At 42.2% G+C, this 27,712-nt stretch overlaps 1 protein-coding gene across 4 annotated transcripts; it reads left to right on the forward strand.

Moving 5' to 3' along the window:
* Positions 1–299: 299 nt before the first annotated feature.
* LOC136826799 (uncharacterized) lies at positions 300–27,471 on the forward strand. Of its 4 annotated transcripts, none has more exons than XM_067084239.1 (2): positions 300–399; positions 25,974–27,471. In XM_067084239.1, the coding sequence occupies exon 2, from the start codon at positions 26,026–26,028 to the stop codon at positions 26,839–26,841; it is 816 nt and encodes a 271-aa protein (XP_066940340.1). In that variant the 5' UTR covers positions 300–399; positions 25,974–26,025; the 3' UTR covers positions 26,842–27,471. The 4 variants fall into 4 exon arrangements, with proteins under 4 accessions (XP_066940340.1, XP_066940338.1, XP_066940339.1 ...); XM_067084237.1 differs by lacking the exon at positions 300–399 and adding an exon at positions 4,260–4,397; XM_067084238.1 differs by lacking the exon at positions 300–399 and adding an exon at positions 9,058–9,473.
* Positions 27,472–27,712: the final 241 nt, after the last annotated feature.

Raw genomic sequence — 27,712 nt, forward strand, 5'->3', positions numbered from 1 at the left:
TAACCAGTAAAGGTGGTAAACTATGCTACCGGAGTTAAACCATTTCATTCTGAAATCGCTACTGTAGCAAAATATGATAAACTTGAATCAGATCTTAATAACAAAGCGATAAAATGCTGATCCTGAAAGCTATAAGCTTGAAGGCTACCCGAAATCAGAAATAATACTTCACCAAAATCCGGTTTCCGACCGGCAAATTTAAGAACAAAGCTGCCATCGACACTGTGTTTACTCGAGCGCGGTAAAAAACAGAAATACAGAATGAGATTGTCTGCTAAGTCGTTCCTGGTAGTCCCGTTAGCGGGCGGGACTAGTCGTCTGCACTGAACCAAGCGTTACCAGGGAATTTCTGAATTTAAGCCGCCATGCAAGAGGAAACTATAACTATGTAATTACTTGGTAAGTTACTTATATAAAACAGAACTTTTATGTGGACAGTCTCACCATCACTGGCAACTCACCTGACTTCCTCAAGAAAGTTTATACAGTCTATCAACCAGGTTCTCTCTGCTATCAATCGTATGCAACAGGGTGGTTTCTAGACCAGGGAACTCCAACAATCAAGATTCTTACTTGTATTAGCCATTGCAAAATATGGTAGTCTTGCCTCCAATGGAAGTGAATATGAAAAGGTCCTGGGTCTTAAATATTTCATGGAAAGTGATTTCATTAAAATAGCCGACAATGTGCAGCATCTAGACCCTTTCAGCTAATATTAAAAGATCAATTCTGTCTCAAATATCCAAAGTTTTCGACCCCTTGGGTCTCCCCCTACCTGTTACAACCAAAGGGATATTAATCATGAGGCAATTGTGGGATGTAAAACTGCCAGGGGATACACCCATGTCAGAGAAGTTACAAAAGGGATGGCAAAAACACTGCTCTGATTCCTCATAATTGTCCTCATTGCCCTTGCCTTGATCTTGCATCAATCAAAATCAAATCAATTCATCTTGCAATTTTTGTGACGCTTCCAAATCTAGTTATGGCTTTGCAGTTTACAATGATCATGATGGAGGCTCACAGTTAATGTTTGCTAAATCTAGGGTCGCTCCCTTGAAGGCAAAAACACTTCCAACTATAGAACTTATGGGAGTATATCTATCTCTCAAATATTTCCCAGTAGTTCTGGACTCATTCACCTCTATCAAGTTTCAAAATGTTACAGTTGCAGTAGATTCCCAGATTGTGTTACAGTGGCTTCTCACTGACTTTCTTTCTACGAAGAGTATATATATACACGCAATCGCATCTAAGATATTTCAATGTTCAAGAGGAACCTAGAAGAGAAATATTGTTTCTCAATCAACTTCAAGTACGTTAAAGGTGAGGGGAATCCTTGTGACCTAATAACAAGGGGTCTCTCACTGAATTCATCAAACAGTTTCTGTCTGGTTAAATGGCCCTGCGTGGCTTTCATCTAATCAAAATACTTGGCCTGAAAGTAACTTAGGCTGTCTTTGAGATACTTGTAAGCAACCTGTTCAATCTCCTCAAGTGTCTGCTTCTTTCAGTGTCAATGTAGGGCCACATTGTGAAACTTTGGTCAACATTCAGAAGTAGCCTACTCTGATCTCAATAAACTTTTTAGAGTCACTTCTTACATTTTCGAAGCCTACTATAAATTTAAGAAATTTGATGTTAACCCTAATCATAATGCCAAGTTATACCGGATCAAGGAAATGCAAGGAAATTGTTTTGCTTCTGAATTAGCCATCTTCAGAACCCAGATGGTAGAAACCCTAGTGAAGTTCCCATCCTAGTCAACAACTTAGATTTATTATTAGATAACAATGGTATGATACGTTCCAAGGGTATAATGTTAAGACCTTGAAATATGATTATGATGTGATACATCCCATCCTACTTGCTAAGAGTCATAGATTGACAGAGTTCATTGTGGAATACTACCACAAGAAATGCAGACACTTTGGTCTTCAAACAACTTTAAACTCAATTTGGATCCCCCGCAAACACCAGGAAGCGTCAATTAATTGATACACTCCATCACCATGGAATCAGCATCAGCTATGATAGGGTTCTGGAATTGACTAAAGGGTTAGGAAAAGCAGTTGTAACGAGGGCTGTGGAGGAAGAAGTAGCTTGTCCCACTACACTAAGAAAAGGGCTCTTTACAACTTGTGCTGTTGACAATCTGGACCATAATCCAAGTGCCACAACTGCACAAACATCCTTCCATGGGACAGGCATATCTTTGTTTCAGCATCCGAGCACTGGTGAAAAGGGTGAGGACAGAAACTTGGCCCAAATCATCCAAAGTGGAACAAAGTAAAAAAAAAGTACCTTCTCTTCCTGAATATTACACAAATGTACCTCCTGCTCACTTTAAACATGAGAATCCCTTCCCTTCATCCAGTGGAAGTGCAGGACACCAACAGGTTGTGCTTTCAAAGCATCTTTCTCTTGAGTATGAATGGCTTGAGAAAGTCAGTCTGTCAGACAGGAGCGAAAATGCTGTGTCCATATCTTGGGCAGCACATCACTCTTCTCATTTGAAATAAGCTTGTCATCAATGTTGCCTCTTTTTCAAGAGGCAGCTCATTCAGTTGCAATGATAAAACATGCCATGGATATTGCAAGAGCAACCACACAGTTTCTCAATCCTGGCCAAACCCCAGTTCTAACAGTTGATCAGCCACTATTTGCAATTGCTAAGCAAATCCAATGGGATTGGCCATTGCTGTATGGTGATATGGTTATTATGTTTGGAGGGCACACAAAGAATCTGAAATAAAGACGGGTGAAATACAAGATGTGATTAATGTACATCTGAAAGGAGAAACACAAGGAAAGAGAGGCGCGATTTGTCGCCCTTACAATCGCAAAAGTACGTAAATTCTCGTTAGCCTAGATATAATTACTATTTATTTGAATTCCGGTTGAGAATCGAATTTTGCGACGGGAGAAGGTAACAGGTTAGTTGGAGAATTAGAGATTTTCAGGAACATGTACTTAGGCTATACTCTAAAAATATTAAAGGATAAGTACTGTAGGTTCTTCCAACAATATCTGTAAACCTCCAACCTTTGCTTTGTTGTTAGGCTATTTCCACAGAATTGTTTCGAGAATTTGTGGTTTCGAACCCAGTAATTTATCCAGCTGGTATCTGGTTACTGGACAAGGTAACTTGTACTTGAAGAGAGTTGTGAAGAGAAGCTTTCCATGGAGTCCTTCAGGAGGAAGCAGTGTTGATGTAAGAGTTGAGTAATGTTGAAGAAAGGATCCAGTTGTTTTTCGCGATCAGAAGAGATGCGAGCTACATCGTCGTTCATCTCTTTTTTACAATGAGCTTTTTCTTTACTACGGTTCCTCTTGAAATTCACATCGCAGCAAGGACACAGTGCTATTACAGAATACTGGGAGAACCACAAAAATAAAAATGATTAATATGTGCAAAACAAAAGGAATTATTTTATAATGTTAGCAAACATAAAGTTTCAATGAGGATGAATGATAACAGAATCTTTAAGGAATTCGGCAAGAAGCGTAAATTTATATTTGATAATAAACGAGAGTGTAAATTCTCACAGCGACCAAGGAGCCTTTATTCCCCTTATGGATGTCGTGCAACTGGAACTTCAGAAGTTCAAGCGAAGATGCAATTCATTACTGCCCTAATACTGTTCTTCTTGCATTTTAGTAAATTTTTATCTATTTATTGATTTATTTTTAATTTTTAATAAGTGAGAGCTCTTCTCTCTGTATTTCCCTTTACCTCCTCTTACTTCTTCCTAATGAACACCATATTCTTTGGAAGCTTGAAATCCAGGTCAGTGGCCCCTGTGGGCTTGTTCCATATGAATAGGTTTCATCTGAATAATAATAATAATAATAATAATAATAATAATAATTACCATTTTCATCAAGAAGTCGATTCTTTTAATCGCCGCTTCTCGGATTTTCTGATTATCATATTGTTTTACTCCCAAAGCCCACGTACTGTATATACGAAGAATTTTTCTCGTTTCTCGAGTCTAAATCATTTATCCATTCATTTTTCAAATAGATCAATTAAGTGTTAAAATTTAAAAGGCTACAAGTTTGTCCTAATAACAGTTTGAAGCTCAGACATTCTGAACACTACACAAACCTAATTAAACACCTTGCAATAAAAATAACTACCAAATTTTATCACATAATGGAAAAGAAAACTTGGCATCCTTCGGCGATGGTCAAATATTTCTTCGTTCCCTGGGAATCCCAGCTCATTCCCCTTACGCCAGTCACTCTCACTAACCCAACGCGAGATGGTAGTAAACAAAGCCTTTCGCTGAGCTGTAATCGGTTCACTAAGTGTCGTCCTGAACCTGAGCTTAAAGTACGCTACTTGCATTACTAACTTATGGCAGGGCAGCACACTACCGGCATATTGGTCCGTGAGTATTTTTAGAAACATCATACAATAGCGAATGGTACTTAATGCCTGGGAGTGATGATTTGCCAGTAATTCTTTTGTGTCCATTTATGAAAAAGTATATTAATATTAATGGTTTAAAGAACAGCAAATAACATATTACATTGAAATAAATAAGAACAACTAGGACTTGCCATTCTAATGATAGTATGTGCTGATGCTCGTGGCAAATGTGGTGGTGAAATTATACTGGTCAGATATGTATTCTTATTCTAAAACAATTGAAAAGTTGTGAAATATACGCATTATCATTATCAAAGGTACACTGCAATAAATTATGATTATACAGTATATGTACATATCTCTTTCTCACCTATCTTCCATGTTTATTTTTGGAGTCCCTCATTTGGTCCATCAGATGGTTCCTTTGTGAAGATCAAGCTCTGTAGTGTTTGTGTGTGTGTTACAGTGTGTGTGTATACATATATACACACTGTAACTGTAAAACAAATATATATATATATATATATATATATATATATATATATATATATATATATATATATATATATATATATATATATATATGTATGTGTGTGTGTGTGTGTGTGTGTGTGTGTGTGTTAGAAAAATTTGTTATTTTGTGATCTGTGGCAAGTGATTTAATATGACAACTCCTCCATCAGCGTAAAATAACAAAATATTATTTCAAGTTATTTCCCAGGAAATATTCTGCTGTGTTGTATGTACGCTTAAGAGAGCTCTTAGTTGCTAATTGACGTTATTTTTACATTCACTCCAGTGGTACCGTATCTGTTTGAAACTCTAAAATTGTTTTAGAGTAAGACTAAATATCCAATAAGTGTAATTGTCTTTTAACGAAATTCCCATGCACGTTATGTATTCGTTAACGTCCAAGGCTAAATAAGCGTCCTACGCGAGATTCTGTTGATGCCAGTTTACGCCTTACCACATGTGCAGCCCGCCGTTGTGCTAGGGCCAGTGAAGGTGTAACGCTGTGGCAAATATTATAACGATGATTGTAAGGTTAGTCAGAGGCTGCAGTGCTATTTCAGAACATCGTCCCATATGCCGTACTTCTCAGTTGACATTTTTTTCCGTTCTTGTTTACATTTTACCTTTTCGTTAATATTTTACTATATATTTTTTTCTTCTGTCGGATTTGTCTTCCTCTATATCGTTCGGGCAATGTTCACCGAGTAATTCAATAAGTTAATACATACTTTTCATGCAAATATGTGCGCCTTATCATTAATATAATAATAATAATTCGATAATGATTATGTCCGAGATGGGGATCGCTGTTGCCCGTTAGGCGGATGGTGGGGAGTTTCCCAAGGGCCGTGAGGAAGACGAAGCACTTTATTTTTGAGCGATATGCAAGGAAGGGCGCTGTCGGAGGATATGATAGCGCCTCTGTGAACATAAGTGCTTTCAGTCCGGACCGTCCCTTCTAACACAACATTAATAATCAAATAATAATGACGACTTTTATTCATGACGTGAATCTTTTTTTAGAAATTCGTTTATTTCGTTTCTCGGATATGAACTCGCAATTGACAACAACCGGGACGTTTTTCAGTTATATCCCCATTCCATTACAATTTTCTCTGGGCTTTGCACATTACGGTACTAAAAATAGTAGAAGCCAAGGGTATTTTCATGTTGCGTTATTTATTTGTAAATTATAATTATTACTATTGCGCTCTAAAGTTTCTTACAGTCTTGATGTTTGGGAGGGCTCACAACATTCTTGGGGTCCCACGATTCTCTCCTTTCTCTGATTCTCACTTGTGGATTAAATTACAGTAATCGTCTCTCGATGACCAAAACTTCGTATTGTAAAGACGTCAGACGTCTCTTCGTTTTCGCATCAATCACGTCATGCATTGCATTTCTTAGTATGTCAAGACTCTCATGTAAATATTCATGTGTAGAATTTTCTGGCCTTTCCGCCAAATAGTATTTCATCATTGTACATTTATTATGTCTCTCAAAATTGCCATTTTTTTTGTCTGTCAACAAAAACAAATTGCTCAGAGTGCGGGTCACGGCGATGGAAGGTCGGGCACCACGTTTCCGTCCGCACTCTGCCATGTATACCTGCTCTTACGCAAGAGCCCGTGCTGGCACAAGGCCAGCTAAATCCGAAACAACATAATAAATAATTTAATACCCAGTTGACCTTTCTTGTCTTCACAACTGGTGACCCGAGGAGTGACGGTAAACACAGCGGTTTTGGCTTCGCCATTAACAGACTCTATGGCCGCTTTACCGTCAGAGAGCGTTTAACGGCGACAAAAGTCTAGGCCTCTGAAAGCTCCTTCCTCGGAGAACACCCGCACCACTAACGGGCGGCGTACCCCTTCAGGTGCGTTCTGGCGTGCTCAAACGGTTTGGCCCCGCATTTACGATTCACGTCGACCATACCCAGTAGTCATTAACGGAACCACACGGCGTATAGTTTTGACTTCTGACGAGCCCCAAACACCATTAACGGACTAAATACGGCGCGTACTTCGGGTTTTGGTGTGAGGAAGAATGTCAGACACTGAGGTAGAAAGTCATTCCGAGGACGCACAGATCCTCCGCATCCCTCTCTCGCCTTCGAAGGCAGCAATAAGCCAGGCGATAAAACTCCCTCCATTCTCGCGACAAAACACCGCATCCTGGTTCTCAGACGTTTCTTCGTTTTCGCATCAACACGTCATGCATTGCATTTCTTAGTATGTCAAGACTCTCATGTAAATATTCATGTGTAGAATTTTCTGGCCTCTCAGCCGATATGTATTTCATTATTGTACATTTATTATGTCTCTCAAAATTGCCATTTGTTTGTGTCAACAAACACAAATTGCTCAGAGTGCGGGTCTCGGAGGTCGGGCACCACGTTTCCGTCCCCACTCTGCCATGTACGAGTATACCTGCGATCAGGAGTCGGCCAGCTAAATCTGAAACAACAGGTCGGACTCCTTACAGGCTGCTCTATGAGCAAGAGCCCGTGCTGGCATAAGGCCAGCTTAATCAAAAAACAAAAAAAAAGTCGGACTCAGCTAATAAATAATTTAATACCTAGTTGACCTTTCTTGTCCTCACAGTATCTATTTATGCTCTATATCTAGCCAGAAGGCCTTCAGCCTCAGTTTCAAGTTGGGGAATCTTCCTCAGTCTACTTCATTATTTTGTTGCCTAGCCCAAGAGCCACGGAATCTAAATTAACAGGTCTAATGCTGGTTTCATGAAGTCATTGTCACTTGAGCAAGTAAATCACTTACAGACACGCAGTACCGTTTTCTTCTAGGCTTCAGTCTGCAGCCAAAAAGAAGAAAAAAAAGATCGAATTTTACACGCAGAATGCTTATCCTTCTCTTTATACAATTAACAGCAATACGGTAATGCAATAATGAGAAGCACTGTTTTGGGATGACTCTCGCTATGCAGTTTGCGTATGATGGATGTCAAAATACCTCTTCCAAAACTACACATCGATTCGAAGAAACATCCACTTTAAAATCTACGGATTTAATCGAAGACTACATGCAATTAAATTTAGTCACGTATAAATTCTTGATGGTAAATTTTAAATCCATGCTTCAAAGCAATCACATTAAACACAGTAATGTCCGAAATTTGCAAAAGAATTTATTGTTAAAAAACTGTTCTTCTCTAGATACAAAATGAGTCATATCGATGCCTTGTTATCAATATAACTTTGTTTTAATCCTTAAGCAAGAGAATTAAAAGTGAATTTCTTACTTTATTATTATTATTATTATTATTATTGCATTGTTTATCAGATCATTGTGTAATTTGACAGGACAGTATCTTATAAAGCCCCAAATTTGACACTAGCATATTTTTAAGGTCACGCAGTCACAAAATATATCACCTTAAGGCCCTGGGGTATCTCTTCCAAAATGGCAGAATATATAACATTATATCGATACCCGGTTTTCGAAAACAAAAACTGTTCTACCGGAAATGATGCTGTTTGTGTCATTAAATGACATTCACCCATACACTGAATCTGAACAGAGTATAAAAAAAATCTGAAGTAACTCCTAAATAATTCAGGAAATTGTAAAAGTTACATGGACCTCAAATGACTAGGGCTGTTCTCCTACGGGATTTGAAAATGTCATATTGTTGTTGCATGAGAAGCAATAACTTTGACATAATTGTTAGATTGATTATTTAAAAAAAGTTAAATATTCATTCCCACATCGAATTCGAATATCTAATATCTCATGTCTGCCGTTATCTTCTCTTATTTAAAAGAGAAGCATTCACTCCTAATTTCGGAATTACAGAAGGAACAGTCGGAACATTCTCTGGCATAATGATGAAGTAACTTGTTGCTACTTATTATAGTTTTGTATTGTCTGTTCGTTGTTTTTGCTAATATTTGGGTTTATGATTTTTTCCCCAAAAGTGCTTGCTCATATTTTTTGCTCTAAAAATCAGCAGAGCTAGATCAGGTAGGCCCTATAGTTTATATAAAATAAGTCTGGGTAATTCTTGGTATTTTTGTATACATAATAATAACATTATGACTAAGTTTACAATCAGGTAGGCCCTATAGTTTATATAAAATAAGTCTGGGTAATTCTTGGCATTTTTGTATACATAATAATAACATTATGACTAAGTTTACAATTTGAGAGGAACAGACATAGTTCAAAGATTTGTGATTACGTAGTCTACGCTGGCAGAGAGCTCTTCAACGAGAGCGTAAGTTGAATATTCAATAATATCTCTACAATAGGTGACCCGCAATTCATCTTCGCTTGTCCTCATCAACCGGGCAGTTTGTGAACTACTATTTGTGCAAAAAAAAAAAAAAAATTTGTGCTGCATGTTGACGCAGTAAACTTTACGCATTGCTCACAGAGGAAATACGAATCCCACACACATTCCTTTCTTCGGAAATGCTTTAAAGACCAGCACACTACGGCCTCGACAACATCATACAATTCCTCCAACAGCAGTGATCACATTTGTTTATGCTAGTAAAGAAGTCTATCGTTCTGATCGCACCTAGGTTTAAAGATCAATGGAAGAAGCTATCATATGCAAGGTACTGTAAAGCTAATAAGGTCTTAATTGCTTTTATATTTGCAGAGAGAGAGAAAATGTAAACCTTACGACATGAGTATCAAATAATGTTTAGAGGAATACTAAGCTATGGTTAACTAAAGGTACAAAGATTAAATATAACAAAAAAAAAAAAAAAAAAAAATGCAAAGCACTTTCGTCGACTAATGATGATATGAAATTTTCGTGTGTTAACGTAAGTTGAAAATACTTGTTTTTTTTTTCTTTCTTTCTTATAAATCAACAATGCTTACTTTGTAACCGTAGTGTATGCAGTACCACAGCAAGAGAATACAATCCTGCAAGCCTAATGAAAATCATCACAAACAGAAAAAAAAAATTCCTTCATAAAATAAGTGGCGTCTGGCATCAACAAAGATGTAGTTTTCATGTACTCCCATTTTAGTTAAGGACAGTTGTTAGGTTGCTTATTTCCATTCTTATTTGGGTACAAGAGCAGTGGACCAAGTCTCACTGGCCTACACAGGCTCTAGAGAGTCTAGACCTTGGGCCTACGTACAAGTAAAAGAGGTTTTGTATTTTTATGCCAACGGATCATTATTATTCTGTGAGTATACAGAAATTAACTGATTTTAATGAATAATATGTCTTAAATTTAGTCACAAAAGGAGACTTGAAAATAGCTGAAAATGAAAGAAAGGCAACTTGTGTGGATGCATAAGTGGCGTCATTTCCGGATCTGGATTATGCAACCTTGTACATTTTAGGGTTATGTTTGCATGGAATAACAAAGCATTTTGTTGTTGTACAAAGCAACAGCCTCATCAGAGGGCAGCTACCGTGCAACATTGTCTGATGTTCAACAAACTTTTATTCCACTATGGATGTCATGCAATTGCAAGATTTACACTCCGCGTGCTGCCGTAGTGAAAACGTTGATGCATGAAAAATCAGTTCGTGCTCCGGTATGAAATATATTTCCTAGCTTGTAAAAAAATATATTTTGGTTGTGATTTCTTGGGACAGTGGCGCACACACCCACGAATATAAGCTTCGGCTGTTGTCGCAATTTTTTTTCTATATTTCTTGGTGACCTTGAACTTAATTCTGGAATCTTCATCGCACCTTAATAAGAAAACTATAATGTTTATCCTTAATAATTTTTTTCAAGGTATGACTTTTTTTTAGAACTTTGCTACATACGTTTCAGGTAGGATTTTTCAGCGTCAGAAGCTGCGTAATATATTGTTATTTATCCTATCAACTTTCAGCTATTATCAGAATTCATTAAGCAATGGCGGTGAGTGCAAGAAAGAATGTAAAATAAATGAGGTGAAAATGTGTTTTTATTTCCAGTGCTGCTAGGCGCATAGCAACAGTGAAAACAAAAGATTTAGAAATGCATTGAGTTCTGCAATTATATATACAACAACGGAGCTAGAAAATTAAAACACGAGTTTTCATGTCTTTTGCATTTTCACACATCTATCTATCTCTATCTATCTAATATATATATATATATATATATATATATATATATATATATATATATATATATATATATATATATATATATATATATATATATATATATATATATATATATATATATATATATATATATATGTGCGTGTGTGTGTGAAAATGAAAAGACATGAAAACTCGTGTTTCACTTTTCTAGCTCCTTTGTTATCTGTTGTCGTAAACCGATAAGTCGCTGATTAGCTGCTTATCAAAGAAATGAACACAAAATCTTATCAGAGTTGGTGCGATAAGGCTAAGGGATAGACTTCAAGGTCACTAAGAAATAATATAGACGGGCAAAAACCGCGACAGTAGCTACCAAATACTCATGAGGGGTGTGTGTGCCATAGTCGTTAGAAATCACAATAGAAAATATAACTTCTTTTCGTTCCTTTCCTTATTAGTAGCCTACATAGCAAAAAAAAAAATCTGACATTTCTTTTAGAAAATATATATAAAAAAAAACTTTTCTGAGTAACGCTGTGCTCTTATTGTGACATTAACAACTCGTAATACAAAACTGGTCGAGCGCACGTGTGTGTGCGTCATCCATCGGAGGGAACAAGACAAAAACAAGAGCATCCCGTTTTCTCTCTCTCAAGGGACGCAACTTCTACCATTCAATATTTCCGTCTGTTTCTCCCTAACCATTGTTGTCTCGATTTATGTACAATCACCACTACTTGCATTGCCATGCAAGCATTCTAATCATGTACTCATAATGTTCCACCGAATCTTCTGTGTCAAACTGTATGTGTGTTTCTGTTTGTGAAGACACCAAACATCTCACCATTTCACATATATTATGCTACTGCATTGTATTCATTAATCTGTCTCGAATCTCATGCAATTGGCCATATGTGGAATTTCCTGGCCTTTCCATTGATATATGTTTTATCATTGTACGTTTATATGTCTCTCACAATCGCCATCTGTTTGTCTGCCGACAAACACAGATGTCCGAAGCATTACCTCTGTTTTGCCCTGTCTGTGTGTAGAAACTACTTTGCGGCTCGCACCAGCCAATAACAACTTCGAAGATTCTGTACATTCATTATGGGCTGCTCTAGGAGCAAGAGCCCGTGCTGGCACAAGGCCAGCTAAATCTAAAACAACAACATGTACATTCATTCAGTAAGGAACCACCAATAAACCAGACAACACCCAGCCAGTATGTCACTCTATACCAGCCTTACATTGGTGACCCCGGAGTGACCAGTGATGGCAGATGTCCGACCCAAGATGATGACCCACGCTCCAACGAACCTTTCGTCACCTCCCCGCTTCCAGCCGTTCCCTAGTGCTCAGTAGATGTCCGACCCTCCAAGATGACCCACCCCACCACAGGAACCCTGGACGCCTCCTCCAGGTAGCCTGCCGCCGCCCCTGAACTCGTACCAGACGACCTGACCAACGAAGGAGCGATGTATCCTTCAACCCGCTACCATCCTCCTCGAGTTCCTGCTGGCCAGCGCCGCCCTTCAGCCTCCTACCCACCCAAAGCCCAAGTCCTTCGCGCCCATTCCAATTGTCAGCAAGACGATTTCTGCATCGACGCCTTGCTTGGGGTGGGAGTATTGTAAACCGCGATGTGGTCTCTTTTGAGCTCACGTGTGTGCATCATCCATCGGAGGGAACAAGACAAAAACAAGAGCATCCCGTTTTTTCTCTCTCAAGCAACACAACTTCTACCATACAATATTTCCGTCTGTTTCTCCCTGACCATTGTTGTCTCGATTTATGTACAATTGCCACTACTTGCATTGCCATGCAAGCATTCTAATCATGTACTCATAATGTTCCACCGAATCTTCTGTATAACACTGTATGTGTAAGGACAGGAGATTGAGTGACATACTGGCTGGGTGTTTACTGGTTTATTGGTAGTTCCTTACTGAATGATTGTACAGAATCTTCGGAGTTGTTATTGGCCCATGCGGGCGGTAAAGTAGCGTCTACACAAGGACAAAACAAAACAGAGGTAAAGATTCAGACATCTGTGTTTGTCGGCAAACAGATGGCGATATTGAGAGGCATAATAAACGTTCAGTGTTAAAACATACATTAATGGAAAGGCCAGGAAATTCTACATATGGCCAGTTGCATGAGATTCGAGACAGATTAATGAATATAATGCAGTAGCATAATATATGTGAAATGGCGAGATGCTTGCTGTCCTCACAAACAGAAGATTCGGTGGAACATTATGAGTACATGATTAGAATGCTTGCATGGCAATGCAAGTAGTGGTGATTGTACATAAATCAAGACAACAATGGTAAGGGAGAAACAGACGGAAATATTGTATGGTTGAAGTCGCGTTGCGTAAGAGAAAGAAAGCGAGAGGCTCTTGTTCTGTCTTGTTCCTTCCGATGGACGATGAACACACACGTGTGTTTGGAAGAGACGGCGTCGGGGTGACGGGCTCTTACAGTACTCCCCCCAAAGCAAGGCATTGATGCGGAAATCGTCTTGCTGACAATTGTAATTGGCTTGAAGGGCTTGGGCTAGGGGCGGGTAGGAGGCTGAAGGGCGGTGCCGGCCAGCAGGAACTCAAGGAGGACAGTAGCGGGTTGAAGGGTGACGTCGGATGATCCTTCGATAGCCAGCTGGAGGGGGACGGCTGAAAGAGGCTGATCCTTCGGTAGCAGGCTTGAGGGCTGAAGGATGACGGCGGCTGATCCTTGGTAGCCAGCTCAAGGGGGGGGGGGGGCGGCAGCAGGCTGAAGGATGACGTTGGCTGGTCCTTCATTGGTCAGCTTGTCCAGTACGAGTGCGAGGACGGCTTCAGGTTTCCTGGAGGAGGTGTCCAGGGCTCCGGTGGTGGGGTGGGTCATCTCGGAGGGTCGGACATCTACTGAGAACTCGGGAATGGAGGGAAGCAGTGAGGCGGCGAAGGGTCTGTTGGCGAGTGGGTTGTCATCCTGGGTGGGCCACTTTTTGTGTTACTCCAGGGTCACCAGTGTAAGGACGGGAGATTGAGTGACATACTGGCTGGGTGTTTACTGGTTTATTGGTATTTCCATCCCCCCACCAGTACGCCCAGCTGCTGAAGGAGTTCCCTGACGTATTCAGACCCAAGCTCCATCAGGTACCTGGGGCCCCAGCAAAACATGGCATCTACCATCACATAAAGACGAAGGGGCCCCCTACACACGCAAGTTTCTGTCTTGTCCCCTCCGATGGATGACGAACACACACGTGTGTTTGGAAGAGATGGCGTCGGGGCGACGGGCTCTTACATATGTATGTTTCTGTTTGTGAAGACGCCAAACATCTCGCCATTTCACATATATTATGCTACTGCATTGTATTCATTAATCTGTCTCGAATCTCATGCAATTGGCCATATGTGGAATTTCCTGGCCTTTCCATTGATATATGTTTTATCATTGTACGTTTATTGTGCCTCTCACAATCGCCATCTGTTTGTCTGCCGACAAACACAGATGTCCGAAACATTACCTCTGTTTTGCCCTGTCTGTGTGTAGAAAATACTTTGTGGCTTGCACCAGCCAATAACAGCTTCGAAGATTCTGTACATTCATTCAGTAAGAGACCACCAATAAACCAGACAACATCCAGCCAGTATGTCATTCTATACCATCCTTACACTTTTGTTGTTCATTATCTGTTTTTATTAGTAATTCTGTTTTTGTTGACGGTTAACTTTATATTTAATTATAATTATATAAATATTATTCAAAAGAGGTGATAAAAGATTCCTGTAGACAAGCCAACTCTAGAAATGAAGATTTTTGTTGATAGTAAATTTACTTTTTTAATTCGCAAAATGGTTTTTTCTAAAATAGTATCAGTTTATAGGTAACCTTTAAAAGTCACTGAAAATTATTTGGAAGTTTTTATGATCGATATTATAACAGGAGAAAAAGACTAATTAAGTGAAATTTATGTTTCATTTCTCACGTTATGGACACATTTTTCCGGACGAAGAATTTACAAAATACAGTTTTTAGCTTTCGATCACTCCTGGTATCTTCGGAGTGGCCTTGTGATTTTAAGTTTCAGTCCGATGTTCACATCTCATCCAAGGCTTCTCTGCATCTGTAAGAGACTGCATTGGCGGTCTTACGGGCGCACATGTGTGTGTGAATCATCCATCGGAGAAAACAAGACAAAGCATCCCGCTTTCTCTCTCTCCCTCCCGTGCGTCACCTGGAAGGGACCGCTCGAAGGAACAGAACTTCTACCATACATATTTCTGTCTGTTTCTCTCTAACCATTGTTGTCCCAATTCATGTACAATCACCGCTACTTGCATTGCCATGCAAGCATTCCAATCATGTACTCATAATGTTCCACCGAATCTTCTGTGTCAAACTGTATGTATGTTTCTGTTTATGAAGACGCCAAACGTCTCGCCATTTCACATATATTATGCTACTGCATTGTATTCATTAATCTGTCTCGAACCTCATGCAAATGTCCATATGTGGAATTTTCTGGCCTTTCCATTGATATATGTTTTATCATTGTACGTTTATTATGTCTCTCACAATAGCCATCTGTTTGTCTGCCCACAAACACAGATGTCTGAAACATAACCTCTGTTTTGCCCTGTCTGTGTGTAGAAACTACTTTGTGGCTCGCACCAGCCAATAACAACTTCGAAGATTCTGTACATTCATTCAGTAAGGAACCACCAATAAACCAGACAACACTCAGCCAGTATGTCACTCAATACCATCCTTACACATCTTCTCTCGAGGGACTCTATCAGGTAGGCTTACTGGTCTACTCACGGGTACGGAGATGGTTCTTCTTAATCTCAGGCAGCCTCGTAATATGCCTCAGGCCACCGCTTCCCACTTTTGGATTCCTCTTCTTACCTGTCAGTACTCCATCCTTTCAGCAGCAATTCCATCACTTCCCTCTGGGTTCAACCCAGCTCTTCTCCATTTTTCTTTATTTCCCTTGATTTGGATGGGCAAGGGCATTAAGTTGCTTCCGCCCGGCTTCTGTTTTAAGCACCGTTGCAGTACTTCCCTTCTTCTCTCTCTCATTTATAGACACGTTTCATGTGTTCTTGAATTAATTTATTCATCGTACCTTTTAATCTCTTTTGTTTATCGTTTCTAAGGATAATCTTTTTGAAAGTTTACAATAATAATGATCACAGCTCACACAGTTTGTATGTATGTACGTGTCATTGCCTCTGTAGAACAATAATGGGTCTGTAATACCTTTTGCATAATTCAAGGCTCCGTGTTGACAAAATTGCCATAACCTGTATTGTCACCTTTGCCATCATCGGTGTTATAAAGAAAATGTATTAGTTCTCTTTATAACTTTCTTCACCAGGTCCAAATTTATTAAAGGATTCAGGTAATCAGATTACACAGTCGATGCAAATTTACTTTACAATATGGGTGCTTTAAAACTGTCGAAGACTTTTTCTGCACATCGTAAGAATGATATCCACTCTCTATGTAGTCACGTTGAATGTAACTTGTAGTGATGTGGATATTGTGGAACTGCTGTGCTTAAAGTGAATTACAAATGACTGACTGACTCTTGAATTAGTGTTTGAAGCAATGTCTAGGCACCCACTGACTGACTCAGTTGCACTGAATGTCAGTCAGCTCTGGTAAAACACCTTTTCTGATTTCTTTATTTAGTAGAAGAGACAATATCTTGGAGGTTCTAATGGCTTTTTCATATGCATTTTATTTCAAATTAAATGCTATAAGGAGGCTTCTCTCCAGAAAGGCTGATTTGAGTTTCTCTCAAACCTAATGCAATCACAGGCAAAAATGTGATGAAATCACAAAGGGTAAAGCCCAGTCACAGGAGACAGATATGGAGGTCAGGGGATACAAAGGAAGGGGTAGGGCATAGGCTTTACTCCACAACCTGATAAATTATGATGAAAGCGAAAAGTAGAAGTGGGAGTCCTTTCTCAATCAGTATAGAGAGTGAGTGCCATTATAATACACATATTGACTAGGCTTCGGCTTGGACAAACCACCGCTGATGATGTGAAAATTAAACGAGTGCCTGATTCCAGTGTAAGGGGGTCAAATCGCCTCTCCATTCTTGTGTTTCGCTCTTCATATGTACATTAATCACGTCATAAATGTTACTTGTTATTATTTCAGATTCTTTATGTATCTTATTGTATGCATCACTGTACGGCCTTTCTGCCAATATATATACCTGCCTTTTACATGTTCTGTAATGCATTATATATATCTTCTTATGCCTGTTAACAAACACAACTTCTGTATGGACGCAGCAGTGGGCCTCAGGTGCCCACTACCTTTCCATCTGCTTTCAGCATTATAAACACCAGTCGAGAATAATAAGGAATCAGTCTTTCACTTCTGACATTTCTTGAACTTCACACTGGTAACCCCGGAGTGACAGGTAGCGTGGGTTTGGCCCAGCCATTAACAGACTAAAGACGGCCGCAGCCTACCATCAGAGAGCCTTTAGCGGACTAGTTACAGTGCCAAAGTTTAGGCCTCTGATAGCTCCCTCCCTGGTAGAAACCGTGCCACTAATGGACTAAATACGGCATACCCAAAAATGGCACGTTTTGGCACTTGGTTTGATCACTCGAACAATCAGCACCATTAATGGGCTCAGTATGGCGCATTTTCCAGCGTTTTGGTGTGTGAGTAGTAAAGATGTCGGGAGCTGAACTTCAATGCGAACCTGCGAGCATCATCTGTACGCCCCTCTCGCCAACAAAGCCAGACGCGGTCAAACTTCCTCCGTTTTCACGGCAGAACATGGCATCATGGTCACCATGACAGCACTCCCAGAAGAGGTGTTCAACAGAATCTCCCCCTGGCTCAACGCACAACTGGACAAGGCCACATACGCGGCCTTGAAGGATGAACTCATGCTAACTTACTCCATGCTCATGACCGAGAGAGCTCAACGCTCGCTCAACCTATTATCCCAGCCCCTCGGAGAAGCATCACCCAGGGAAGCCTGGGACAAACTACGGGGGTTGGTAACACTGCCAGGCCACAGCGAAAACGGGAGGAAGAGGAAGGTAGATTTAACAAGAGCGATCTTCCTTCAGTGCCTCACACAGGAAGTTAGGTGCCAGATAAAATACGTAGACTCCCTCGACATGGACGCCTTAGCCGACGTTGCCCAGAAAATACACGAGGCTGCCAAGGCCTTGAAACACACTGCCACCCTCGCAGCCGCCGCCCTGGGAGCCTGCAGCTACATGGAGGAGAACGATGACAGCGAGGAAGACATCAGCGCCATTTATACGAAGAAGACACCATTCAGGGAACACAGGACATGGTCAAGCCCAGCGTGGTGCTTCTTCCATAGAAAATTCGGAACCAGTGCCAGGAACTGCAGGCCTCCCAGTTCCTTTACAAAAAACGACAAAAGCAGCCACAAGTAACAGCTGTAGCCGCAAAACCCAACTCCCCCCGACCAGCAGGTTTCTTCATCAGAGATGAAATTTCGAAACGGCGCCTGCTGGTAGATATGGGAGCAATGCAGTTGGTCTTCCCGCCATCCGAGGAAGATTTAGAAAAGATACCTGACTCAATACCTGCCCTCTTAGCAGCAAATGGAACTCCCATCCGCACGTATGGCATGATGACCTGGATTATCTCAATTCTGGGCCGCAGATACCATTGGCCCTTTGTCATCACGGAGGTCAAGTTCCCCCTGCTGGGCGCAGATTTCCTAGGGCACCACGGACTTCTGGTCGACGTCGGAAGAAACGCCTCCTCGACACAGGAACCTGCCACTCCTGTCAGCTCCCCACCAGACCTGGAATGCCTGCCATCTGCTCCACAGCCCCCACCAGATACACATCCCTCCTACAGGAGTTCCTGGACATATTCAAGCCAGAGCTACGCCAGTCACCAGGGACTTCAACAAAGCACATGCCAAGTTCCGACGACTGTCTCCCCAAAAGTTACAAGACGCCAAACGGGTCTTCGCGGAGATGGAATGGATGGGCATCTGTAAAAAAGCATCAAGCCTGTGGGCATCTCCCCTCGACATGGTAAAGAAGTCCAATGGTTCATGGAGGTCCTACGGCGACTATCGGCTCTTGAATTTAGTGACAACACCAGACCGCTACCCCCACCGTAACATGCAAGACCTGATGGGCGCCCTCCACGGTGCGAAGATATTCTCCAAGATGGACTTACTCAAGTCATACTTCCAAGTCCCTGTGCACCCCGACGACGTCCCCAAGACCGCCATCATCACGCCCTTTGGGACTTATACATTTTCCTATTCCACCTTCGGTCTCAGGAACACAGGTGCCACATTCCAGTACCTGATGGACACCATTTTGGGGGATCTGCCTTTCTGCATCTGCTATGTCAATGACATTCTCATCTTCTCCAAGTCCCCAGAGGAACACCTTCGCCACGTCCACGCTGTCCTGAAATGTCTGCAGGACAGCAGACTGGTCATCAGGTTCGACAAATGCATTTTCGGGGAAGAAAAAGTAGACTTCCTTGGGGACGAGATTTCCCCAGCTGGAGTGCGCCCCACGGCCTCTAAAGTAAAAGCTATAGAGAATTTCCTGAAACCACAAGCCATCAAGGCCCTTCAGGAGTTTCTCGGGATGATAAACTACTACTGACGTTTCAACCCAGACATCACCTGCACTATGTACCCCCTGACATCAATCCTGAAGGGCAAGCCAAAAACACTGACCTGGGAGGCTCTGCAGCAGCAGGCATTCATAGAAACAAAGAGAGCCCTTGCCAATGCCACTACCTTGACTCACCACAACCCCGCAGCTGCCCTCAGACTGACAAAGGATGCCAGCAACATCGCCTGTGGCGCAGCACTCGAGCAACTAGTGAACAGCGTCCCCAACCCTTGGCCTTCTTCAGCCACAAGTTTTTCGCCAGCAGAGACCTGCTACAGCACCTTCGACAGGGAGCTGCCGGCTATCTACCAGGCCGTGAGACACTTCAAGTACCTGCTGGAGGGGACTGAATTCATGATCCTAACAGATCACAAACCCTTAGTGCACACATTTGCAAAGCCGGGAGACGTGTGGTCTGCAAGGCAACAGTGACACCTGACCGTCATCTCCAAATTCGGGTGCACTATCAACTACATTCCTGGCAGGAAGAACCCAGTAGCCTACGCCCTGTCTAGAGTAGAAATCAATTCCCTTCACCTTGGCATCGACTACGAAGAACTGGTATAAGAACAAGCAGCAGACCCAGAGATGGCAGACTACAGGATGGTAGTGACGACTCCTAAGTGGGAAGGCATGCCCTTAGCAAACTCGAACACAACTCTCCTCTGCGACACCAGCACAGGCCTCCCTCGCCCCCTAGTACCCTCCTCGAGGAGGAAGCAGGTGTTCGACATAGTCCATGGTCTCTCCCATCCATCAGGGCACACAACGGTGCGCCTCATGACTGACAAGTTCGTCTGCCATGGCACCAACAAGGAACGTCTGACAGTGGGCAAGGAGCTGCATCCCATGCCAGGCGAGCAAAACGTCCCGGTACACAGAGTCTGGGGTCAGCGATTTCCCCAAGCCTAGTCGGCACTTTGGCCACATCCACATCGACGTCGTTGGGCCTCTTCCACAGTTGGGAGGAGCCAGATACCTCCTGATGATCATAGGCCGCTCCACCCACTGGCCCGAGGCAACCCCCATGGAGGAGGCATCAACAGCATCATGCGCAGAGGCCCTCCTCTCCAGTTGCATCAGCCGTTTCGGAGTGCCAGACAGCATCACCACAGACATGGGTCCAGCCTTCCTGTCAGAGCTCTGGGTCTCCTTGGTATGCCTGATGGGTACAACACTACACAGCACAATGGCCTACAACCCTGCAGTGAACAGCATGGTCAAAAGAGCGCACCGCTCTCTTAAGGCAGCTCTCGTGGCATGTTGCACCGACAAGGGGTGGAAGGAACAGCTCCCCAGGGTCCTGCTAGGTCTCCGCACTGCACCGAAGGCAAATGGCGATGCCTCCCCTGCTGAGAAAGTCTGTGGGGAGACACTGGCCATTCCCAGAGAATTCTTCCCGCTGTTGGCCAACGGTGCCAACACCCCCCTCCCAAGGTTGAGGGAGCTCGCACAGAAGTTCGTGCCCTGCCGTAAGACCTTCACCGACAGAACCACCACCTACAGCTCACCCACCTTAGACTCCTGCACCTACATCTTTGTCAGGGTGGATGGCCGTTGGTCACCCTTAACCAGGCCCTACAGGGAACCCCACCAAGTCATCAGGCAGGCTGCCAAGGCATACCTCCTTGACATCCATGGGTGGGAAGACTGGGTCACCATTGACAGGTTGAAGCTGGCATTCCTGTTGGACAGCGAAGTACGTGAGGAGACAGGCAGGCTCCCCAGAGTTCCCCCTCAGTACCTCCACGCAGACACACCCGCTCCCCCACCAAAGCGGGCTCTGGGGCATCCCAGGGGACACATCGAGTCAACCCCAGATGTCGGTTCCACCCTACGCCCACAGTTCTCCAGGAGTAGGGGCCCACTCCAACTGCCTCGGCGTTTGCGTGATTAATGTTCTTTCATCCAATAATTGCTCCTCTAATTATTGTCTTGTTGGGGGGAGTATTTGTAAGGGCATCAAATTGCCTCTCCATTCTTGTGTTTCGCTCTTCATATGTACATTAATCATGTCATATATGTTACTTGTTATTATTTCAGATTCTTTATGTATCTCAATGTATGCATCATTGTATGGCCTTTCCACCGATGATATATATATATAAATATATATATATATATATATATATATATATATATATATATATATATATATATATATATATATACTGTATATATCTGCCTTTTACATGTTCTGTAATGTATTATATGTGTCTTCTTATGCCTGTTAACAAACACAACTTCTGTATGGACGCAGCGGGGAGCCTCAGGTCGCCCGCTACCTTTCCGCCCACTTTCCACATTATAAACACTTGTCGAGAATAATAAAGAATCAGTCTTTCACTTCTGACATTTCTTAAACCTCACACCAGTACTACTCAACACTAACCCAGCCCAGCTTTTTGTTGAACATTACTTTAGTCTCTGCAACAGCAACAACAATCAGGATGAGTTCACCGCATTATTCTCGACGACAAAGAAGAAAAATGATGAAAACAAAATTGTTACCCACAAAGAAGAGTTGCGTTTATATGGTCGCGCGCTTCTGAGTGGGTACATTTGCTATATGTATTCAAACTGTATTGCTTGAAGAAGTGCCAGGGTCTATCTCTTGAGGTATGGTTAGCATTGTGCGTATTATAATGGCACTATATTTCTATCTGACTGAGAAAAGACTCCTACTTCTATTTTTCGCTTTCATCATAATTCATCAGGCTTCGGCGTAAAGTCCTGCGCCCTACCCCTTCCTTTGTATCCCCTGACCTCCATATCTGTCTCTTGTGGCTGGGCATTACTACCCCTTTTGTGATTTCATCACTTTTTTGCCTGTGATTTCAGTCCTTTTCTTCAATGGCAACGCCTTAGATCGAGAAACATGTGGTAAGAAAGGAATGGGGGTTATTTAGATTTTAGATATAGTTTTCTTAAACCTGTGGGCTTCTCCGTGATTATGGTTGGCTCCAGCTCGTTTGCTGCATGAATATACAATTTGCATATATGTATATATATGTGTGTGTGAAAACTAGAGTAGGTCAAAGATCAAGATCAAAACCATGTGTGATAATTTTTAGTTAAATTCAACATCACTTTTTTGTGATAATTTTTAATTAAGATTAGACCACCCATGACCCTCTGGGTCACTTTTTTAGATTACATACCCATATCCATTACCCATATCCTGCATTTTTAACACCCATAAAAAGGCCCATACCATACCCACAGCTAAATTAAACCTACTAATAATAGTCAGCAAAAGTCCATGGGCAGTACCAGCCCATTTTCCTTCTTGTGTGCAAACAAACAAACATTTCAGTTTTAGTATTATGCCAGACCATCCGTGACCCATTGGGTTACTTTTTTATTTACTATATTTTTGACAAAAGGTCCATACCCATACCCATATCCACATCCATACCATACCAATATCCATACCATACCTACAGTATACCCATTATCCATACCACACACCCATACCCATACCCATATCTGTGCCATACCCATACCTTTACCCATACCTGTGCCTATACTCATACCTGTACCATACCCATATCCATAATGATGCCCATGCCCATACCAATATCTGTACCATACCCATACCCATATCTGTACCATACCCACACCCACAGCTAAATTAACCCTATTAATAATAGTCAGCAAAGTCTACAGGCAGCACCAGCAAACAAAGAAACCAACAAATAAACAAACAAACATTTCAGAGTTTTAGTATTATACCAGACCATCCATGACCCAGTGCCCATACCCATATCAGCATCATACCCATACCATACCCATATCTGCACCATACCCATACCTGTATCTGTTCCATACCCATATCTGTAATATACTCATACCCATACCTATACCAGTACCCACACCCATACCAATACCCATACTCATATCTGTACCATACCCATACATATCTGTACCATACACATACTCATATCTGCACCATACCCATACCATACCAATACCTTATCTGTACCATACTCATACCCATACCTATACCTATACCCATATCCATTCCTTACCCATACCATACCTATACACATACCTATAACCATAGCATACCCATACCAATACCCAAACCCATACCCATATCTGTACCATACCCAAATTAATTCCATACCCATAGCCATATTTGTACCATACCCATACCCATAGCCTACCCATACCCATAGCTGTACCATACCCATATCCCTACCATACCCATACTGATACCCACACACAAACCCATACCTATATCTGTACCATACCCATACCTATACTCATAACCATACCCTTACCATACCCATACCATTGTCCCTACCATACCCATATCAGTGCCACACCATTCCCATACCCATACAATACCCATACCCAAACCTAAATTAACCCTACTAATAATAGTCAGCAAAAGTCTATGGCAGCATCAACTCCGTTTACGAGGGAGGGGGACGAAAGGAGAAGGGGAGGGAAGAGGGAAGGGGAGGGAAGAGGGAAGGAGAGGGGAAAGGGGAGTAGGAGGGTGAGAATGGAAGAGGGATGGAGGGGAGGGAAGAGTGAAGGGGAATGGAAGGGGGAGGGGAAAGGGAGTAGGAGGGTGAAAAGGAAAGGGGGTAAGAGGAGGAAAAGTGAAGGGGAGGGGAGGGAAGGGGAGTAAGAGGGTGAAGGGAAAGGGGGGAGGAGGGGGAGGGGGGGGAGGGGGGAAGTGGAGGGAAGGGGAGGGGTAAGGAAGGGGAGTGAGAGGGGAAGAGGATGGGGAAGGCAGAGGCAAATGGAAGAGGGAGATGAGGGAAGGCAGAGGCAAATGGAAGGGGAAGGGGACGGAAGGGAGATGGAAGAGAGAAGGGAGATGGACGGGGAGGGGGAGGGAAGACGGAAGGTGAGGGGAGGGGAGGAGTAAGGGGAGGTGAGAGGGAAGGAAAGGGAAGGGAAGAAGGAAGGAGGAGTACGAGGGTGAAGGGTGATTGAAGAATGAAGGGGGAAGGGGAGGGGTAGGGGAGGAAGGTGAGTGGGAGGGGAGGAGATGGGGAAGGGGCAGGTGAATAGAAGAGGGAAGGAGATGGGAATGGAGGGAAAGGGGAGGAAGATGGAAAGTGAGTGGAAGGAGAGGGGGAAGGGAAGGGAAAGGGGATGGAAGAGGGAAGGGGAGGGAAAAGGGAAGTAGAGGGGAGGACACAACTAAATTAACACTTGATCTTGTGTAGGGAAGGGGAGGGAGAGGGAAAAGGGAAGGAGAGGGGGAGGAAACAGTTAAATTAACACTTTATCTTGTTCTCAGAGATGGGAGGGAAAGGGGAGGGGAGGGACAGGTATGGGGATGGTAGAGGGAAAGGAAAGGGGAGGGAAGAGGGAAGGGGAGGACACAGATAAATTAATGCTTGATCTTGTGCTCAGGGAGGGAGGGAAAGGGAAGGGAGGGGGAGGTAAGGGGAAGGGGAGGGGATGGTAGAGGGAAAGGGAGGGGAGGGAATAGGGAAGGGGAAGGACACAGCTAAATTAACACTTGATCTTGTGCTCAGGGGAGGGGAGGGAAAGGGGAAGGAGGAGGGGAGGGAGGGGAAAGGGAGGGGGGGGAATGGTAGGGGAAAGGGAGGGGGAGGGAAGAGGGAAGGGGAGGGGGAGGGCACAGCTAAATTAACACTTGACTGTGTGCTCTAGTGTGCAAACAAACAAACAAAAACATTCCAGAGTTTTAGTACTATATATATAGAAGATAGATAATTGAGAGTAAGTCAGCCAAGCTTCTCCTAACACCACTTGTTATTCACAGTCATCAAGAAAACAGCATCCCTTCTGATGTTGTGAGCAGTCAGTACCTGAGCATCAGGAAATATGAATTTTGGGGCCTACTTTGAATGGCCCACTATACCTTTAAAATCCATTATTTCAAACAACAAACCCTGAATGGCACCCCTCCAGAACATGAGCTTTCAGAAAAACACAGTTTCATGGCTGCATCTTTTACCGTTATTGCTCTACAGATATGTTAGGTCCCTCACCCACCCACCCATCCCCTACCACATCCCCTGAACGCCAAAAATCGATATCTGGATCTCCGGAACGGCTTAACGAATTTCGATGAAATTTGGCACGATTATAGATCTTAGTGGGAAACCTCTAAAGCCCGAGTTTCATCCAGGTCGGTTGAATATTTCCAGAGTTATAAAGGGCCAAAGTCGGGGTTTTTGTGTACTACAAGTTCCTTGGCTTTACTAACTGCCAACTACTGTGGCAGTTGATAGTCAAGTTAACCTGATACTGGCTTTGTATTTTTTGTTTTTATTGATTCATTTGAAATTCTTTATATGTGTAATTCGTAGTGTTTTGCCTTTATACACAACGCTTCGTTTGGAATTCCAGAAATCTCTGAAAAGTTCACTTGTTTTATTTATTCTTTTTCAGGATGTGACTGCATCTACCAATAATCCGTTAGCATAAGCTCAAACCGCAGCACATGGCGACGATAGACGCAGTAAAACGCGACATGGAAAATGGGGAGTTGTTGACAGAGAAAGTTATTATCTTAAGAAAACGCCCTAGCAGGAGTTCCCCCAAACTGGCGGAGTTTCGTAAGAACTTTGGAAATGGAACTATAGACTCTTATCCACTCATTCGGGAGCACCAGCTTTTTAGACGTTTCAGAATCCAAGATACACTGAATCGACTCAAATGTATGAGGCGCAATAAGCCTTTGTCCGAGATAGAGATGATGTATCACCAAGATCTTATAAATACACTTCGAAAATTCCATTACTCGGAGAAGCCACGTTTCCGAGTGCCCTCTGAAAGCCTCTCAAGCGTAAGAACTGCAGAATCAACCACGTCCAAAATCGTATCAATATCCCGCTGGGAGGAATTCTTATACGGCGTCATGGCGATCGAGTATTGCTCGAAACCTGACTTGCACCGTAAATGCAGACCAGCAGTGATCCCCTATGGATTTCTGAGGCAATACTTGCCAGGCTGCATCCTCGATTTAATGATTTACGTGCTATTTTTCATGGTGTACTTTTGCTCTATCTCCATTTACAACAATTATTTGCAGTTGATGGGATATATTCTTCTTGCCACTCACTTGCAAATTCATTTGGAGGCTTATGAGAAAAATATAGATATTCGGTTCACAGGCAGCTGCTTCCAGGGACCGGCCTTCTCTTGCGTGATGAGTTGGTGTGATCATTGTCAGCAGAAAGAAAGAGAAAAGGTGGTTAACAATTTAATGAAGAAAATGAAAACAGACATTATAGGGAGGAGGAGAACACCAGTCTAACCAAAAGCTGGCGAACTGCTACCTGTCTGTCTGAGGAAAATAAAACTTGAGATATTAACTGATATTTCCTGAAAACGTTACTCGAATACAAACATCCATAAATTTCATTGCATCAGCTGTAAGTACTAACAACCAAAATCAAATATAATTTTCAAGTCAAGTTGTTAATGCCAGTTGGAAATATTTTTCAGAGAAAAAGGGCAGCAGTCACTTGATTTGCTACATACGAGTATACTTTAACTTATGGCACATAAAGCAATGATTTAAAGTGATATTATTAAAAAGAAACATGAATACAGAAAGACTTAAAATACAATAATTCATGATTTTAATGAACTCTGAAGACTGTTTAGACTAGACGGGGAATTTAGTGGCAGTTACCAATAAAATTTTTCGTACTTATTAAATAATTGCGTTAACGTTTCATACACGAATGTGAAGCGTGTTTCAAGTGTTGATCGCAGAAGGAATTTGATGATTACTGTTTCACTCGAAGTTTTCTTGAACAAACTCCTATGAAACCAAGAAAGGCTTACCTTAAGTCAGAGTGGATTTGAAGTGCCCAGAAAATTTGTACGACCTGGCTCTCTGTACTGTCTTTATGTTGGTATATTACACAAACGAACGTTATCACGCATTTTATTTTTTCCTCTAATTCGCTAAACTTACTGTAGGAAAACAAGCAGTACTACACTGAACAAAATTGTACATGTCGTAAGATTTTAAAGTGCTTCGCAAATGGATTCTTACGATGAACTGCACATGATATCAAGAGACCTTCCGACAGGAGAAGACTTAGTAGGTAACATCCTTTCCCATTTCCTTGACAAAAAAATTTCTGTTTGCCAAGTTTCTTTCTGAGTATTTGTTG

This window comes from Macrobrachium rosenbergii, chromosome 41, assembly GCF_040412425.1.
Source record: "Macrobrachium rosenbergii isolate ZJJX-2024 chromosome 41, ASM4041242v1, whole genome shotgun sequence".
Taxonomy (NCBI): Eukaryota; Metazoa; Arthropoda; class Malacostraca; order Decapoda; family Palaemonidae; genus Macrobrachium; species Macrobrachium rosenbergii.

Coding starts and splice junctions, on each gene's coding strand:
- LOC136826799 (XM_067084239.1), top strand. CDS start 26,026: ATGGCGACGATAGACGCAGTAAAACGCGACATGGAAAATGGGGAGTTG.